This window comes from Barbus barbus (genome assembly GCF_936440315.1).
Source record: "Barbus barbus genome assembly, chromosome: 18".
Classification (NCBI taxonomy): domain Eukaryota; kingdom Metazoa; phylum Chordata; class Actinopteri; order Cypriniformes; family Cyprinidae; genus Barbus; species Barbus barbus.
The window spans coordinates 24,881,991-24,901,140 of NC_136746.1; the positions used below are offsets into that span (position 1 = coordinate 24,881,991).

Sequence of the window (19,150 nt, forward strand, 5' to 3'; positions counted from 1 at the left end):
ATTTTGTTCAAATTAATGTATATTTTTAAAAGACTTAAGCAACGAACATTTTGTCAGAACCACTAGTAAATTAGGTTATTTTGTTTAGTTTTAATATTTTTTTTTCAGAATCGTGATCTGCAATTTATTTAAAAAAATTGTGATTCTCAATTTATCCAGAATCGTGCAGCTCTAGTTTACATGCTGTTTATTACTGCATATAATGAATTAAAATAGAAGTTTAATTTCATAAAGTACAAGTTGATTTCAAAATGCACCTACATTTTTTTTGCATTTTGCTTTTTTCAGTTGAATAAAAGACTATTTTCCCCTATGTATATTTCATTATTGAAGATTTAAAAAAAAAAAAGTCTGAAAATCTCATCTCGTCTCGCTCTCGTGTCTCGTCTCGTCTCGTTGGATGTGTCTCGTCACATCCCTAATAAATAACATACATAAAATAGCCTGATAATAATATCTGTTGGTACTTTGCGGGGCTTAATCACAATCGTTGAATATTGGGTGGATGTGTCCCTCAATAGCCGCGTTTCCACTGTCGGGCCAAAGCTGACGTGCTAGTTCGTGCCAGGGCCAGTTGCATTTCCACTGTCACTTCCGGGGCTTGATCATGCCTCGTCGGTGCTTCCTCGGGGCCAACGGCCAGGGTTTTTTGGCCCAACTGGGGCTAGAGGAGTGGCTATGAACAAAGGCGGAGTTTATCCGCATCTGGAGAGCGTCAGCACCGTGGATCATTTCATAAAGTTAACAGCTATAACACCAGCATTAAAGACTTTTAAAATAATTTTAGCTCAAAACTCACTTTTAGATAGCAGCGAGTGTTTTAAATAACTTCTGTTTGAGATCCAATGTGGATTATGATCACCAGACAAGGTAGAAATATTTATAAGCGATGCAAAAGACTAAGCACACTAGCCATTAGAACCATAGTAAACATGGTAAATACAACTTCTTGAAGAAATCAGACGTAAGCTTCTCATTCAGGCCATCACAATTGTGTATTTATTTAGTAACATATTTTATCTATCCTCTCGTCTCGAGACTTTAGCTCCGCGACCGCATATATCATGAAAATAATAATGATTATTTTTAATAATGATGATTTCTTAAAAGTTCATCAGCAGCCTTGTCAAGCTAAATGATAAAGAAAATAAGATTGTCATTTTCAGACCAAATATTAGCTCAGAATGGGCTGTGTGTATCCATAACACTTATAGGTTTCTCTGCTGCAGTCTTACACTAAACTGTAATAGGAGACTTTAATGGACTCTTGAATTTTTTATGGCATGTGAAATATTTATGCAGGAGCAGTTATTGATGTATGATCATCTCATGACACATGGCAGCGAAAGATGGACGCAGCCTGTCCCTTTAAACGTGTGTGCGTTTGCTAATGCAACAGACAAAGATGCCCAGATCTCATTAGGGACAATCTACGGTCCCTCAGGACAGCGGATCAGTCGGCCTCTCCTGCCATCTCATCCTAAACATGATTCATTTAGATTTAGATAAATTACAGCATTTATTACGTAATGCAGATAATGCCTTGGTTTTGTGGCAAATTAGCTCAGCATATACAGATTAGCCAGACACAAACCTTTTCCTCCATTACGCAACACATGACCAGATATGTTTAGAAATGTTGTATCATGGTGATTGAGGGATATTATTGTTGTTTCCATGGCAGAGAGCAGCTCTGGGTTTATTTCAATGTGTGATGGTGACCAGCTGTTTCAACCATATCAAGTCAGACTACAAATTCACCCGATGTACAGTGAGAATAAGCACTTAATTACTGAACGTGTGGGAAATTAAATTAAAAAGTGTTGAATGTTTCCGAGGATAATAATGAAATGCTTGTGTTATTTTGAAGGATTTAATACTTAAGTTACATAACACTAACAAACACCAAAAGACTCTTCAGTTTTGGACAAGAATTTAATCCAGCACACATTTACAGATGCGGTTGTTTCATTTTAACAATGTAATGACGTAAGTTGTCTCTCATTGACAGTGTCCTGACGTTCCGGGGCCTTCCAGAAGAAATACTGAGCAAGCTGGCTGATGTCCTTGAGGAGGTCAGAGATCTTCCCGATCCTTAAGCAAACACAACTGTTAATATATCTAAGCACTGATCGCTCAGCGTTCAAACTTTACAAGCATCACTCTAGTTTATAGCTGATTTACTTGTAATTTTTGCTAGTTAGATAAGTTAATATTAAAGGAATCAAAAGATATCCTGTTTTATTTAAAGATTTGGCACTTTGGATCAGCTTTGATTCACAAACCTTCTCATTATGTTTATTCAAATTAACAAAAGTCAATTTGCTAAAAAAAAAAAAAAGTGTGTAGTTTCATTCCTGGAAATGCCCCAAAGATGCAGCAGGCAGTGAAAGGTTAAAAGTTGGTCACTGATAAAACATCTACCATGATATATTGAAATATTCAATATTCACAAATATTTTATGCTGCTTGCGAGTGTAATTTTAGTATTATTTAAATAATATACTATTATAATATTCATAAAAATTTAAATTAGCTTTTATTTTGATATTGTCCGTTTTTGTTTTAGTAAATTTGTTATTTTATCTTTTTTTTATTGTTATTTCTTTTTGTTGTTTATTATTTATTTTATTTTTTATTTTTTTTTTCTAATTTTAATACTTCAGCTTATTTATTTATTAGTACTTCAACTTAAACTTATTTCAGTTGGCTGCCATAACAACATTTCTAATTTTCATTTAAGTTTTTACATTTCATTTACCAAAAACAATTTTTAATAGTTTTAGTTTACAATAACAACTTGCAATTTTTTTCTGTCAAAATACAAAGCTGCTTTTAAATGGTGAATGATGTCTTCTGGCCAGCAGAAGAGTGTATTTAAGGCATCTATCAACAGGGGCTAGTTGTCTCACGTTAACTAGGCAAACATTGACCTATTGGTTGAGACAAACTGGAGACAAACCCGCCCTAAAATCATGCCATTGGTTGAGCAAGACATTCAGAAAACTCCTCAAACAAACAGAGCAATGTTTTACAAAAAACACCTCAGAGCCACTTATTGTTGTCTTTGCACACAACAGGGATAAAGTATTGTAACACCGAAAAAATAAAAAATCACTTTAATAAAACACCTGCCAAGAAAATGTAAATGCATTTCTGCTGAAATATGTTATTTTATTCCCTTTTAAGCCTGGAAATGTGAAAAGAAAAAAAAATTCTCCCCATCAGGGACTGTTTATCAGCAAGACATAACTCACTTTTTAGACCTTCTTGTCTTGTAGTGAATACACATGGTTTAATAAGTTGTAGTGGAGTGAATCATAGAGTTGTCTATATTCTCTCACCCTGAATAAGATGGAGAATAACCGGTTCTCAGACAGTCGACATATGAGGTCCACTTTGCACAAAGCATCAAAGGAGCAAAATCAATGTTTTATCCAAAGATAGCATGAAAAGATGAGCCATAGACATTGTGAATATTGTAGTTATCAGTCAGTCTATCATTCAGGTCCACATCACTGGGGAGTGAGTGATGGAGACCCACAGCTCCCTGTGTTTAGGGGTGAAAGGTTGTTGTTTTCCATTCTTTGTGGATTTGTTGATAATCTTGCAGTAGCTGTGGTTCACCTTTGTGATAAAACATGATTCACAGCCTCATAACAATAACAACAACACAGAAATTGGTTTGGATCTTATTATTAATTACATTTATGTTTAATATGTCTAGTACAGACACTATCATATTTTTTCTGTTTAGACAGCGACCATGAAACACTGACAGCATTATAAACAAAGTGGATTGAGTGGATACAGCTCCGTTTCTGACATACGCATTATAATGTTGGTCTCTGGTACATTATATCTACTATAATATAATGAAATATTCACTGTGTTTATGTTGCTTGCCAATTTTGCTGTTGTAGTAAAAAAAAAATGTTCATTTTCATTTTAAATTTGTATTGGTTTTGTTTTTTTAATATTTCTATTTAACTTGAATTCATTGATATTTTATAATTTTACTACTTCAGCTTGTTTCAGTTATTTGTCAAGGCAACATTTCTAATTTATAACTCTTTCCAGGTTCTCCAATATTTTATTTCAGCTTTATATTGAGTACCAAAAATGATTTTAATAGCCCTAGTTAACAATAACAACACTGATGCTTGCTAGTGTTTTCATTTCCATCAAAACACACAGCTACTTTTAAATGGCTTTCAATGGCGAATAATGTTTTTTGGTAATGTAAAGTGTATTAATGGCATCTACCCGCATGTGTTAGCTGGTTCATGCTAACCAGGCATGTTATTCTGTGATATTCACTAACAACAAAACAATAACAGAAGAGCAAATGTTAGGAAGTAAGATCAAATAATGAGAGTGTTTAATGGCACTGTGAGCTCTGTGGCATTAAAAAAACTCGCCTGTCAATCATGATTTCTCAGTGAATATTTAAATTCAGGTCAAACTCTCATTCCAGTTATTTTTTATGTGACGTGATTTGTTAAATAAATGTTATGAATTTGCAGAGAGTGGAAAGGAGTCTCTTCAGCTAATAATTGACCTTAAAAGAGACTGAAATTTGCTGAAGCTTTTTGAACTTAAATGTTAATTTTGCATGTGTAATTATGTTGGAGGCTCTGGGGAATGAAAGTCTGGACACATAGATGGAATCTTTCCTTCCGCCATCATCTTTGTGGGCACTATATTTGATGCAACTCCTCCATTAATTGCACATGCACAGTGTAGCTTCCTGAGTCCAGATATATCTGAATCCTAACATTACTGAATAATCACACTGACTTGAGTGCTTTCCATTGGGGAGTATTCACTCATCTCAAACAGTATAGCTACAACAGTACTTTTTACAATTAAGCTACACTTAAAATGTATGCACGTCAAACCAAGTTTCATTTATTTAAAATAAAGACAACACAAACGCACTTTTGCACACTCAAGTGTAAAAAAAAGCTATTAAATGATAAAATAATAGATATACTGTTCAAAATCAAGACATTATTTGGACACTTTCTTCTCAAATGTTATGTGCATGTTATTTGCACATGTGATGTATTGATATTACATTTTTTTTTATTGGATATCCAAAACACGTCTGCAAAATGACAATCAATATATAGGTTTTGTTATAAAACCTTTACTTTTATTCATATTATTAATTAAAAATCTAAATACAGGAAATTTAATTTTACATTAACAAATAAACATAATTTTAGGACCATTAAGATTTAAAAAAAAAAATCTGTTATGTGAAATCTGTTGCAAATAATAATTTTAACATATTTAAAAATATATATATTGGCGGCCTTATGTCTCACAAGCAAGTAAGTAAAAAATATATGATTTAAATTACACTTAAGTATATAAATCATGGTAGCATTTGTTGTTCTGGATTATAAGTTTTTTACTTTTTTAAATTTATGATAATTTTGTGGATAATAAATGAAAAATGTGTAGGTGTGTATGTGGGTGTTTTGTTGGAGGTCAGACTCTAGGTGATGTTGGAACAAAGTGTTTGCTTGTGTCAGTCTTTGTGGGCTTCAGTTTCCTATCTGCTGGTCATATTTGATTTCAGACCGATGTGTCTGGAGGTCAAGGTCTTAGATAGCACACTGAGGGTCAAAGAGATGTTGTGCTGCCTCTTTTCCATTTAGAAATCTGCTGTCTGCACATCTTCTATTCATACCCTCTTCGTAGAAAGTGTCACCTGTATTTTTCTTCATTATCTGTTTCCATATCATCTTCACATTCCTCAATTTTCTCTCTCTTGTAGACCCACTACGAGGATGGCGACTACATCATTCGCCAAGGGGCAAGAGGAGACACATTCTTCATTATCAGTAAAGGAAAGGTAAGTCTAGTTCAGTGCAAAGGGCAAGCAGTAACGCTGTGAAGATGATCCCATGCTAATATCTCTTCCTCTTGTTCTCACCTCGCCCAGGTGACGATGACTCGAGAGGACTGTCCAGGTCAGGAGCCCGTCTATTTGCGTTCTATGGGGAAAGGAGACTCGTTTGGGGAAAAAGCGCTACAGGGGTGAGATTGTCCTCTACACTACTGTTAAAGTCAAAGTTGATACAAAATGTAAACTTCAAACTGGATATTTGGAGGCCTATCCGGGATGATTTCTCATTAGATGAATCTCACATAACCTTGTCAAGGTGTTATAAGATTTACATAAATAAAAAAAAGTCTACCTTTAGGACTAGCTTTTCCTTCTTGGTGTCATTTCCCTTCAAAAACATAATTTAATGCAGAAAATCTCATTTTAATGAGAAAATATATATTTATAATAGTACATTTCATTGATAAGAACTGTTATTACAGTCACCATTGAGAGTTATGAAAAAACCTTAATGCATTATGGGATTAAAAATTAGTCATTGAAAATGTCTTGGACAAGTGTTATAATAATAAACATGAAAAATGAAAAAATTTTGAGTATGTGGTGAAAAGTGACCTGGGCAGGTTTTTGTGAGATATTAGTTTTTAGAGGATGTGGTGCCATCTTGTGGCTGCTTATAACAGCTCTGTGGGAATTGTAAGAAGTCTTGGAATCATAAACTGTTTACAGTGGCTATGCTTGCATAGCAAACACATGACATTACATTCACACAATCTTTCAAAGCACTGTTTGCTCACTCTCTCTTTCCTGGGAGCTTTGCTTTTTTTGACAAAAACTGTCTATGACCAGTTTCGCATGCATTAGAGTATCCGACAATACAGGGACATGTTAAAATGACTTTGACCCTGGTTCCAGTTTTGAGGGCTTAAGTCCCTTAAGTACTTGAGGAAAGAAAAGGAGAATAGGAGATATGCAAATATAAACCAGACATCATCAGTTATTCTCATGCATTCTTGGAGTTTCTATTCTATTTTATTCTAAGAATTTTTTAGTGCTCGTCCATACAAATTATACAAAAAGAGGCAATAGTATCACAGAGTGATCCCTAGTGACTTATTTTGCAAGTGTTCTGAAGGCATACAATAGGAAAACTAACCAGAATTTATAGAAAATTTGGTAACACTTTAGAATAGGGAACACGTTCACTATTAACTATAAGTTTTCCCTCAATAAGGTGGACTAAGTGATCTAAAATATGGTCATGCAGAACAAAACATTAATATGTGCTTGATAAGTATTAATAAATGGCCAATATGTTAGTCATATGCATGCTAATAAGCAATTAGTTAATAGAGAGAACTGGTCCTTAAAATAAAGTGTTACCGAAAATTCTTACTTCAGCTTTTGGTCTGCATACAAGTGCACCATTTCGAGAAATGAAGATTAATGAAACAATACGAAACAGGGCTCCTAAAGAATTATGCATTTACTTTATTTGAGGTAAATATCTCTGTTTTGTCCAAAGCGGGTTCTTGAATTTACATCTGTCAAGAGATGTTCACCTCAAAGAAGAGAGTACAATGTATACTTTTGTATACTTTCTAGGCATTGTGTTTAGTGCAGTGTTTTGAATTCTCTTGCACTTGTGTGCTTCTGAACTGCTGCTGTCATACGGTCTGAACACACACAGTCATTCACAGCAGACCAACAACCAAAGTCAGGATTTTTGCTAAATAATAATAAATGATAATTACTTTTTCCCCAAACCTTATCACATGACCTCATAGCACAAGTCATGTGGGATCATTCTGTGGTACAGTATTTAGCATTTTTTTCCTTCAAAGTTTGAAGCTGGTTGCTTATCACTCCCATTATATGGACGAGCATGAACAGGATCATTTTTGGGTGAACAATCCCTTTAATTCTATTCCTTTCTATTCTATTCTCTTTATGTTCATCTATTCTGTTTTGTTCGATTTAATTGTGTTTTATTTTGTTCTATTCTGTTCTTTTTCTGTAGTGGTGTCTGGTTTAAGGGGACTGTTTACTCTGATTATAATCCTGCGATTGGTTGTGTTACTAGGAAACAGTGATCCTGAGAGCATGTTGATATGCTCCGTTGTGTATCAGGTGTCCTGCTCGGCAGTCTTCTGATGCGAGCTGCGAGGTTGTGATCGGAGGTGAAATATAGGCCAGAATATTGTACGCGGTCAGTCCGTTTCCTCAGAGATCAATTAAATGCTGTCCTGTAAGAGCTCACGCTGTGCCCTTGTGTACGGCAGAAACCTTGTGCGGTTGGCTCACGCTTTACGGAGATCATTAAGAGTGTCCATAACTTGATAAAATAATCTCTTGATCCTGGGATTAAATTCATGCGTGTGTCTATGTGCATTCTGAATCATTTGACACCTGATTGGTTCACAGACGCGTTTGGCAGCGCTGATGGTGTCAGTTTTTCATGCTGTGTTTCCTCAAGCAGGTGAGCGTGTCCCACTTACAGCACACTGACCCACACACCTGGGATAGTTCACCCAAAAATTAAATTTATCAATCATTATTTATACTCTCATGACATTCCAAACCCATCTGACCTTTCATAAAAACGATGGCGAAAAATATTTGTTGACAACCTATTTTCCATGACTAAGACATCAGGATGCTATACCACGATGAAAAAAGATGAGACTAAAATATAGTTTAAAATGTAAAAACTCTTTAAATCCTAAATATCTATATTTTATTAAATAAAAAGAGAAAAAAATGTAGACTTTTCACATCGGGGTTGCCAGTCAAGAAAAAAAAATCTGCCATCAAAACCTTCTCAGTGATAAACTGTAATAAATTCTAACACTGATCTCAATTATATATTGTTTGCGAATGTACTGTAGGTGCTGAATAAATGCATTCACGCAACCTCTGTGCTGCAACACAAAGTCTTTTTTGTTGTTTTAATGGAAAAACATAAATATAATTTGGAATCGGTGGATTTAATATGAAGAATTTCAATGTTTAAGCTTTTGAGACTAGTATTCATAATGTAGAGAGTGTTAATTTATATGATATTTTAGGAAACTAGATGAGGCAAAATAAGTGTATAAGAGTTATTTGTGCTTATAGGTGAAAGTGATAACAATAATTCTGATAAAATTTCTCAGATGACAACAATCACGATCGGTAATTACGATAATAACTGTGCAAAATGGACAGGACTAAGACTAAATTTAAAAAACAACTGAAAAATGTATATACAAATATACAAAAATACGAAAAAATAAAATCACACATTGAACATAAATAAGGATCAGGAGAGTTTGGCTCCATAACAAAAAGGCACTGTATAATCATTCTGTATATAAAGGTACTTTTTGTCCTTTTGTGTAGCTGTTTTAAGGAAAAAAAGCTATTTTAGCATTCTGCAAAAATATCTTTTGTGTCAAGGAAGAATGAAATTTATATGGGTTCAGAATGTCATTGAAAGTGAGTAAATGATGACAGATTTTGCTCCTCTGCTCTGTCTCTCTGTGTTCAGTAATATTGCGCAGCAGCTGTGACCTTTGCGGTAGTGTTATTGTGTATTTGTGCTGTGACAGCTTTAGAGCCGATGTGTTGTGAAGAATTCTCACCTCTGCAAGTACAAGTGTGTTTCGCTGGAAATGGATCCGGTGTGTGTTTGTGGTGTCCTGCAGTATTTGCAGTTGGATACGGGAGCAGATGCTGCGCGTGCATGTGTGTCTGGGTGTTCGTTTACCGTTTAGTGTCCAGCCCTTTTTGGTTTCAGAGAGTCGTGTGTGAGAGCTCCTCCGGACATAACTGCTAATGATGGGACAGATGTCACATAGTGATTGTTTTAGTGTAAATAGAAGTGTAGTGTACTGCAGTAGTACATGTGCACGTATAACAGTGCTCAGGTCAGACGGTAAGTGAAAACGCAAAGCATCATGAGGTCAGAGTGGGATTCAGACTCTGATGACTGCGACTGGGGCGACAGCGAGGAAGAGGACAATCAGCAAACTCTGAGGCACGCTGACTTATTTCTTTAATCAGAGTTGAAACTGCTCAATTTTCATATTTTAATAGCCATTTTAGTAACTTATTTGACTCATAATTTTAAGTCAAAATTTTGTGAACTAATATAAATTGTGCATACACAATTGGTTATAAACTGATATTTCTCTTTATGTGTTGTTTTGTTACTATAAATATGTTAATATTCTTGTAGAATTTTAATATTATTATACATTTGTAATTATATTTAGGATACTTATAATTCATTTGAATAGCTTTAATATTTGAATTAATATTAACATATATGTTTATCTATAATTAAAATAATTTGAATAATATTAGAATTTTAATGAAATATTCAAAATAATTAAAATGTTACTGTAGTTTTAATAGTATATATTTACATTTATAATAACTTTGTAATTATTTTAATTGATAATATCTAAATTATTTTAATATTTGTATTATCCTAATGAATTGTCATACATCTGTGTATATTTTGAATGTATCATAACTCTGATTTTTCTCTGTACTGTGTCTGTGTTTTTTGAATAGGGAGGATATCAGAACAGCTAATGTCATTGCAGCAGAGTCTGTCACCTGCCTTGTGATTGACAGAGAGTGAGTATATGTCACATTTAACCTGTGACAAGAGTTTCTTTATATACGCTGCTTAAAACATCACAAGTGTCATTGACATTCCAGCAGAAGTAATTCAGTCCAGGTTTTCCAGTTCATTGAACATCTGTGGATTTTACACTGGTCTTTCTATTTGTGTGTGTGTGTGTGGAACACAGAATCTGTGGGTTTGAAGCGCTTATCTGCTCCCTTATAGAACTCAGTAAATCAAGCTCACCCTAAACAGCTAAAGCGTCACGTGTGTCAATAAGCTCAGGCAGAGAGAGAGAAGCGCATATGTGCCCTCCGGCGGGGAAAAATCTCTTTCCTGTCTGACTGAGACTCAAACCATCAGCCATCTGTGTGACAGCTGATTATGGTACATTTCAGTCTGAAGTATTTCATTTAGATATAAAAGTTTCACTATACATTAGTACTGACTTTCTAAATTAAGAAAGAGACATGAAATAATAATTAAGAGTCATTTGAGGGATAGATCTTCAATTTTCATAATGATAAATAAATAAATGGCAGCTAAATTGGAGTTTTGTTGTGAAATGTTCTCACGTATGTCTTATGAAACTTTCATCAGATTAAGGCAGATTAAATGTGTGTGTATATATTTTTTTGAATATTTCACAATGTTGCTGATTTCCTGAACAGTAGTGTATTTGTTATAAAGATTCAATCTTTCTAAATATGCTGTTTGTGTCATTTTTCAGCTCATACAAACACCTGATTGGAGGTCTGGAAGACGTATCTAACAAAGGCAGTGAAGACGCAGAGGCAAAAGCAAAGTAGGTGAAATCATCTCTGAAGGCATGTTATGTTTTCTTCCCCCAGGTCTGTTTACAGTATAATAATTTTTCATTATCACTTCATCACCACAAAGAAAAGTTGTGTTTTTATGATGTGACATAACACTATCAAAAGTATTGTGGGCAGTATGTTAGTTAAGTTAGTGATGGCATGTCCAAATCTGTTTACGTAGAATCTGATGCACATTGCACAGAAAAATGGCTCCACTGATCTGTTGGCTTTTAAAAAATAAATAAAAAATTTATATAATTTCTACCAGTTGGTAAGTGAGTACAGGCTTCCAAGCTGCTACAGTTATGGTAGTCACTGTATTTGCCAGTTTGTTCAAGGCATTACGTTTCTGAAAGATAATCAGTTTTGATTTTTGTTCAGGTGAGTTTTGTTTGAGACATGAGATGTTGTTGAGCACAGGGTTATGCTACCATTCAAAAGATTGTGGTCAGTAAGGTTTTTGAAAGAGGTCTCTTATGCTTATTAAGGCTGCATTTGTGTGAACGAAAATACAGCCAAAACCGTTTTAAAATATAACTTCAAAATACTATTTCATGTACAAAGTTTTCAATCTTAATATATTTTAAAATGTAATGTATTTCTGTGATGCAAAGCTGAATTGTCAGCATCATTACTCCAGTCTTCAGTGTCACATGATCCTTCAGAAATCATTCTAATATTATTAGCAGTGTTTATAAAATTTAACATTTCTTATTATTAGCAGTGTTGAAAACAGCTGTGCTGCTTAATATTTATGTACAAACCTTGATACATTTTTTTCAGGATTCTTTGATGAATAGAAAGTGAAAAAGAACATTTATTCTAAATATTTGTAACATTACAAATGTCTTTCCTGTCACTTTTCATCAATTGAACACATCCTTAATAATGACTCAAAGAAAGAATGAATAAATAAATCTTACTGACCCCAAACTTGTTAACGGTAGCCCGTGTCTGATTAGGTTGGTACTAGTACAATGCAAAAGTCTAGCAACAATTGCAACTATTACAATGCAGTTTTCAAAGGGCAGCTCAAGGATGTTTACTGTAACTCTAGAGCTGTAAAGCAGAAAAGGCTGTGCTAGCATGGAGAAGACATGTTATATAAGAACCAGCAACTGTCCATGATCTTAAGAAACATGATGAGAAAGCGATGCAATCATTGTGCGGCGATGAGAAAATAATCCGCTCAGAGAAATGTGAAACCTTATCACATTTCACCGAGAGAATATCAGACACTGAGAGAGAGAAAGAGGGATTCTGGGATAGTTCAGAAACTCATTTCCTACATCAAAATCCCTTCTGTGTCATATCTGAACCGAAATAGAAACTTTTCCTCCTCTTATCTGCTCATCTGCAATGTAAATGAGCTCTTATGAATAATGAAGAGGTGTCTGTAGCCTGTGTGACTGTCATAGATTAAAGCTTATTAAGACACATCTACAGCTGTCACCTCCTGCACTGCGTCCCCCGTGATCCAAACTACAAACCTGTAAATAAATCTCCAGCTGCCATGCTGACCGATAGAGAACACTCTAATGAGACGAGTGCGTGCAGCTCTCCTGTACTTTCTCCTGTGTTTCGCCAGCAGCCATATCACCCTGTAGCCCAAGACTGGTTGGCCACTGAAGCTAAGCAGGGTTGAGTCTGGTCAGTACCTGGATGGGAGACCTCCTGGGAAAACTAGGTTGCTGCTGGAAGAGGTGTTAGTGATCCCAGCAGGGGGTGCTCACCCTGCAGTCTGTGTGGGTCCTAACACCCCAGTATAGTGACGGGGACACTATACTGTAAAAAGCACCGTCCTTCGGATGAGACGTTACATCGAGGTCCTGACTCTCTGTGGTCATTAAAAATCCCAGGATGTCCTTCGAAAAAGAGTAGGGGTGTTACCCCGGCATCCTGGCCAAATTTGCCCATTGGCCTCTGACCATCATAGCCTTCTAATCATCCCCATACACTGATTGGCTTCATCACTCTGTCTCCTCTCCACCAATAAGCTGTCGCATCATCCAGGTGGAGGCTGCACACTGGTGGTGGTTGAGGAGATTCCCCCTTGTATGTAAAGCGCTTTGAGTGCCTTGAAAATTGCTATATAAATGTAACAAATTATTATTATTATTATTACATAAGGTGCCATTTCTGCATCACTAGTAGCACCAAACAGAAAAGCAAAAATATTGACTCTTATCAAGTTTTGAACACTCCTCTTGACTTTATATTAAAATATATATGTAGTATGTGTGTGTATGTGTGCATATATACACCACAAAACCAGTCATAAGTAGCACGGGTATATTTATAAAAATAGCCAACAATACATTGTATGGGTCAAAATAATCCATTTTTATTTTATGCCAAAAATCATTAGGATGTTAAGTAAAGATCATGTTGCATGAAGATATTTTGTAAATTTCATACCATAAATATATCAAAAAATATTTTTTGATTAGTAATATGTATTTGTATTTGCTAAGAACTTCATTTGGACAACTTTAAGGCGATTTTCTCAATATTTAGTTTTTTTTTGCACCCTCAGATTCCAGATTTTCAAATAGTTGTATCTTAGGCTTCTCAGCCAATTATTGTCCTATCCTAACAAACCATACATCAATGGATTTATTCAGCTAATTTATTCATGTAATTAATATATATATATATATATATATATATATATATATATATATATATATATATATATATATATATATATATATATATATATATATATATATATATAATAAATTAATTTAAAAAGACCATTATGACTGGTTTTGTGGTCCAGGGTCACATAGTTAATGCATGTACAATTGATGTCAAGCCACTGCAAATACAAAAGTATCAAAAATATCACCAAATTTATTAAAATATTTGTTAGTTTACTTTTACAAATAATTATGATTTTTTCTTTTACTTATTTAAAATGTTATATAATGTAAAATGTTGCCATATTTTACTTTTTATTATTATAAATTAATATATTACCTTATAACTTAATTTGAACTTTTAACCTATTAATTTAAATATGTATAATTTAATGTAATTTTTATTATTATTAATCATAGTACAAATAATTTTTACTGAACCTTCTATTTAAAAAATACGCCGCTTTTAGTTGCAGAAATGCACATACAATGGAAATGAAGGCATTGCAAAATACAGTAGATGCTCTCCATAAAGAGCCTATAAAGCTCCATATTGCCACCTTGTGGTCAATCAAATGAACTATTTCACTAATAATGAATTAGAGAAACCATAAGCCTGGAGCATCACTCGTTCTTAATCAGCAGTGCTTTCCAGGTTTATATTTTAATCAAAGTTTTCGAATTGATTTTGTTGATTCCTCAGGCATAAAATATCTGTAAATTGTCCAGAAATGTGAAATTCATGTCAGTGCTGCTAAGTGCCAGATCTTTTTATCAGCATGCATGAGCACAAAGAAGGCTGGAAGCAAGCACCGGTGTCAGAAATTATTCTCCCTGATGGTCTCACACACATTCCTGTTTCCTCCTTGAGAGTTTTAATCTCAATTATACTTTGGTTGATTGACTTAAGACATGCAACATGCATTTGAATGCAGGGGATGTTTTCAGATAGCTGGAAGGGCTAAAAGCTGGATTAAAATGTCACCTTGTGCTATCCAACATTTATTACAATATTTATTAAAATATTATATTTAAAAATATTATTTTACTTAATATTAAGTATTATTTAAAAAAAAAAAAAGTTGGCCTATTTTATTTCGAATGGGTGTTTGACGCTCTCGTTGTAGAATCTGCCAGCTCTGCAGCTGGTGTGAAACATTAAACATCTCCAGCTTGCAGCTGAAGAATGAATTTCTTCTGTTTATAGTCTTAGCCAGGAGTTTTGGCTTGTATTCATGCCTCTTTCCAAAACTGCACTCTTGTTTGTGCATTGCAGAACATGCCAGCGCTGCACATCTCTGATCCTGCCAGCCTAATAACTGATTATGTGAAAGGGATTGAACAATATCTAAAGCACGCTTTGTGTATGTGCACTGGTTTTTAGGACCCTTGGCAGTGTGCTTGGAAAATCGTAACCTCTGTGTGACACTGCAAAGCGTTTTTTGCCAAGCTAAATAGCAGCTCAATCGTGTCATTGGCCATGGCTCAAGCGAAGGGATTTGATTGGCCAGTTCTGCATCATGGGCTCGTATAAGCACTCTGGCTGGAGGAAAATATGACAGTATCACAGGTCACAGACATCCAGCAGCATTTTATTTGCAATGCTACAGAATCCTTACGCCATTCTGACCTCTAATAAATCACCTGTACGATTGCAAACATCAGTGGTGAACAAAAATATTTTTATGAAGGTGAACTGATGCAAACTGCTTGATCTTCACAGCCAAAACCCTGTTGGTCGCATTCAAAATAAAATATTATATTATAACAACAAAAAGTAACCCATAATTGTTTCCCAATTTTTATTTTTTTTATCCGATTTTTGGGGGTTATACATAACAGACAGTAAATAAATAGTAAAATGTAGACTCAGTAAGGTACATTTACCTTGCCCTTCCGGACTTTAAACTAAAATAACAATAATTCTAATAATAATCGGCTAGTGAAGGAAAAGCAACCGCCCAGCACATACTGTATGTAAAGAATCCTGTTTAAATAAAGCATCCCAGAATGCACCTTATGAAGTTTCAGAATACATTTTGCATGTGCAGAGCTGTGATCTAGACAAAGGGTGATGAAACTTACATGATATTTGAGTTTTGATTTGCTTATCAAGATTTGGGTTGCCTCACTAGACAGACAGAGGGAATAACTACAATTTTTCTTCCATTCACTTTTCTTCTATTCCACTTTTTTCCTGTTTGTTGAAATGCAGATACGAGGCAGAGAATGCATTTTTCTCCAACCTAAACCTGTCTGACTTCAACATCATCGACACTCTTGGCGTTGGAGGATTTGGCCGTGTTGAGCTGGTAACACAGAACCTCATGTTTTCAGTGCATTGTTTTTATTATATAGAAGCGTGCATTTTTCTCCAAATTATGTCATTGTCGATTTTTGATCATACTGAGTATTTCAATTATAGTTAATAATATTATAGTCATTCATTCAGATATAATTGTGTGTGAGACAAATAAAAAGTTGAAGTAATAGTTTAAACTCCCCTTGTTTTGTTCTCAGGTGCAGCTCAAGAGCGATGAGATGAAGACATTTGCGATGAAGATCCTAAAGAAGCGTCACATTGTGGACACGAGACAGCAGGAGCACATCCGCTCGGAGAAACTGATCATGCAGGAGGCACATTCAGACTTTATAGTCAGGTACCTCCAGTGACCTGCACCTACTACTACATTAAAATAATTATGGATATAAATCACTGAAGTGTAGTATCAGTGATATATTGTTGTATTTTTTGTTATATTTTGAATTAATTGTATTTTTATATTTTACGTTTACATGAGTTTAAGCAATTTTGTTGAGTTTTTATTCTATTTAGTTTTTAAGATTGTAGTTTTATTTTATTTCAACTTCAACTTCAAAACAAAAATTAGGAATTTTATCCACCCTATGGGTCTCTTTGGTCACTTTTTACATTTTTTATTTTTTTGCTACATTGTAATGAGATTGACACTTTGTGACTTTTGTTGAATTAACTATGTGAACACACACACAAAAAAACCGAGTGTCTATTTACACTAAGTGCAAATAGCCTGCCTTGTTGGCAAAGGCTATTTACGCTAACTCTGCCCACTATTGGGTTAGTCAACACTGAAAAAAGATGCTCATTCAGTATCTGTTTTTGTGGCATAGATGGTAAGGCGCATGCTTTTTGACGCGATTGACCCGAGTTAGAGCCCGCCTTTTGCCAAACTTTTTTTCTCCCTTTTCAAATCTCATATCGCATCAGAAAGGCATTTATTTTCAATCATGAAGGAAATAATAAATAATAATATTTTTTTTTTTAAGTATCGGGTAAGGGTAGGTGTAGGGAGGGCTTTATTCTCCCAATAAGGTGGCATCCATTTAATAATTTGAATTAAAACTATAAAACAGTACGCAATAATAATGTATTAAGTGTAATTTGTAATGTACTACAATACTGAGGTGCAGATAATTGCCACTATTTGCAATAAGTAGTATAAATAGCAGAAAATCTTGCTATTTTAACAGTGTAAATAGCATCCATCACTATTTGCACTTTGTGCAAAGAGCCGCTGCCAAAAAAATAAAAATTCATGGACATAATTAATATATGTGACCCTGGATCACAAAACCAGTCTTAAGTGTCAATTTTTTCAAAATTTAGATTTATACATCATCAGAAAGCTGAATAAATAAGCTTTCCATTGATATATGGTTTGTTAGGATCGGACAATATTTGGCCGAGATACAACTATTTAAAAATCTGGAATCTGAGGTTGCAAAAAAATCTAAATATTGAGAAAATCGCCTTTAAAGTTGTCCAAATAAAGTTCTTAGCAATGCATATTATTACGTTTTGATATATTTACGGTAAGAAATGTACTAAATATCTTCATGGAACATGATCTTTACTTAATATCTTAAAGATTTTTGGCATAAAAGAAAAATCTATCATTTTGATCCATACAATGTATTTTTGGCTATTGCTACAAATATAGCCCAGCGACTTCAGATTGGTTTTGTGGTCCAGGGTCACATATGGTAAAGGGTCGAAAAATAAAACTTAACTTGGTACCATAGTCATGGTAAAAAATGAGACAGAAAATGAATGAAAAAAAAAATGCATTTAAATGGCAAAAATAGGTAATAAAAATTGTATAAATAGCATAGTATCATAAAATCTATCCAAAATTCTAAATAATAATCAAAATATTATTGAACAACACGTTAGATTTTTTCTGGAAAAAGGTTACATTTCAAGGTACTTTTTGCTTTGAGATCAGAAATGTGACAACCTGAAAATACATCAACCCTTGAATCTGTAGAATGGCTTTTTAACTGTCCTCCTCTTATTTTCTTAGACTCTATAGGACGTTTAAGGACAGTAAGTACCTCTATATGCTGATGGAGGCATGTTTAGGTGGAGAACTGTGGACTATTCTCAGAGACAGGTGAGACCTGTCGATTCACTCTAGATCGATGTGTTTTTATACAGTTGCTGTCTTCAACAACACAACAGTCCCGTTTCTTTCCTAATCACAGGGGCAACTTTGATGATTCAACTACGCGCTTTTACACGGCATGTGTGGTGGAAGCGTTCGCTTACCTGCATTCCAAAGGCATCATATACAGAGACCTCAAACCAGAGAACCTGATACTAGATCACAGAGGCTACGCCAAACTGGTGAGGACAGTAAAGGCATTGAATATGGACACCCAGTCCTCGCCCTCTAGTTAGTAGTTTCATGAGGATAAAAAGACAATAATAGCCTGCAGTCACCAAGAACATTGTGCTTCTTTATTGAACAGTACCTCAAAAAATATTTGGAGACTGAATCTACATTTAAAAGTGTATTAATGTTATTACATTAGATAATTCACCCTCATGTCATTCCAAACCAGTATGATTGTTTTTTTGTAACAAAAGATATTTTGATGAATTCTGAATGAATTCAAAATTATTCAAAACTGTATATTTTGAAGAAGAAATGAATTCATACAGGTTTGGAACAACGTGAGGGTGAGTAAATAATGGTTCTCATTTCTGGATGGATTGTCCCTTTAAAGAAGTCAGATTTTGCTTTTTTCAAAGGAGACTCGAGCATGAAAATTAAAATCTTGGGTAAATCTTTTAAAGGTGGATTTTGGCTTTGCTAAGAAAATCGGCTTTGGGAAGAAGACATGGACATTCTGTGGTACACCAGAGTATGTGGCTCCAGAGATCATCCTGAAT

The 19,150-nt window shown here is 34.5% G+C and overlaps 1 protein-coding gene across 2 annotated transcripts in view; it reads left to right on the forward strand.

Annotated features, from left to right (window-relative positions):
- LOC306884612 (cGMP-dependent protein kinase 1-like) overlaps positions 1-19,150 on the forward strand; it is a 57,629-nt gene that overhangs the window by 36,156 nt on the left and 2,323 nt on the right. For both annotated transcript variants that reach the window (XM_079440624.1, XM_079440623.1), the window contains exons 5-14: positions 2,012-2,075; positions 5,789-5,866; positions 5,957-6,051; positions 10,421-10,486; positions 11,206-11,280; positions 16,151-16,247; positions 16,456-16,595; positions 18,279-18,368; positions 18,460-18,601; positions 19,055-19,150. The exon at positions 19,055-19,150 is cut by the window's right edge and continues 68 nt beyond it. In XM_079440624.1, coding sequence (XP_079296750.1) covers positions 2,012-2,075; positions 5,789-5,866; positions 5,957-6,051; positions 10,421-10,486; positions 11,206-11,280; positions 16,151-16,247; positions 16,456-16,595; positions 18,279-18,368; positions 18,460-18,601; positions 19,055-19,150 — 943 coding nt within the window. The remainder of the gene's footprint in view (positions 1-2,011; positions 2,076-5,788; positions 5,867-5,956; positions 6,052-10,420; positions 10,487-11,205; positions 11,281-16,150; positions 16,248-16,455; positions 16,596-18,278; positions 18,369-18,459; positions 18,602-19,054) is intronic.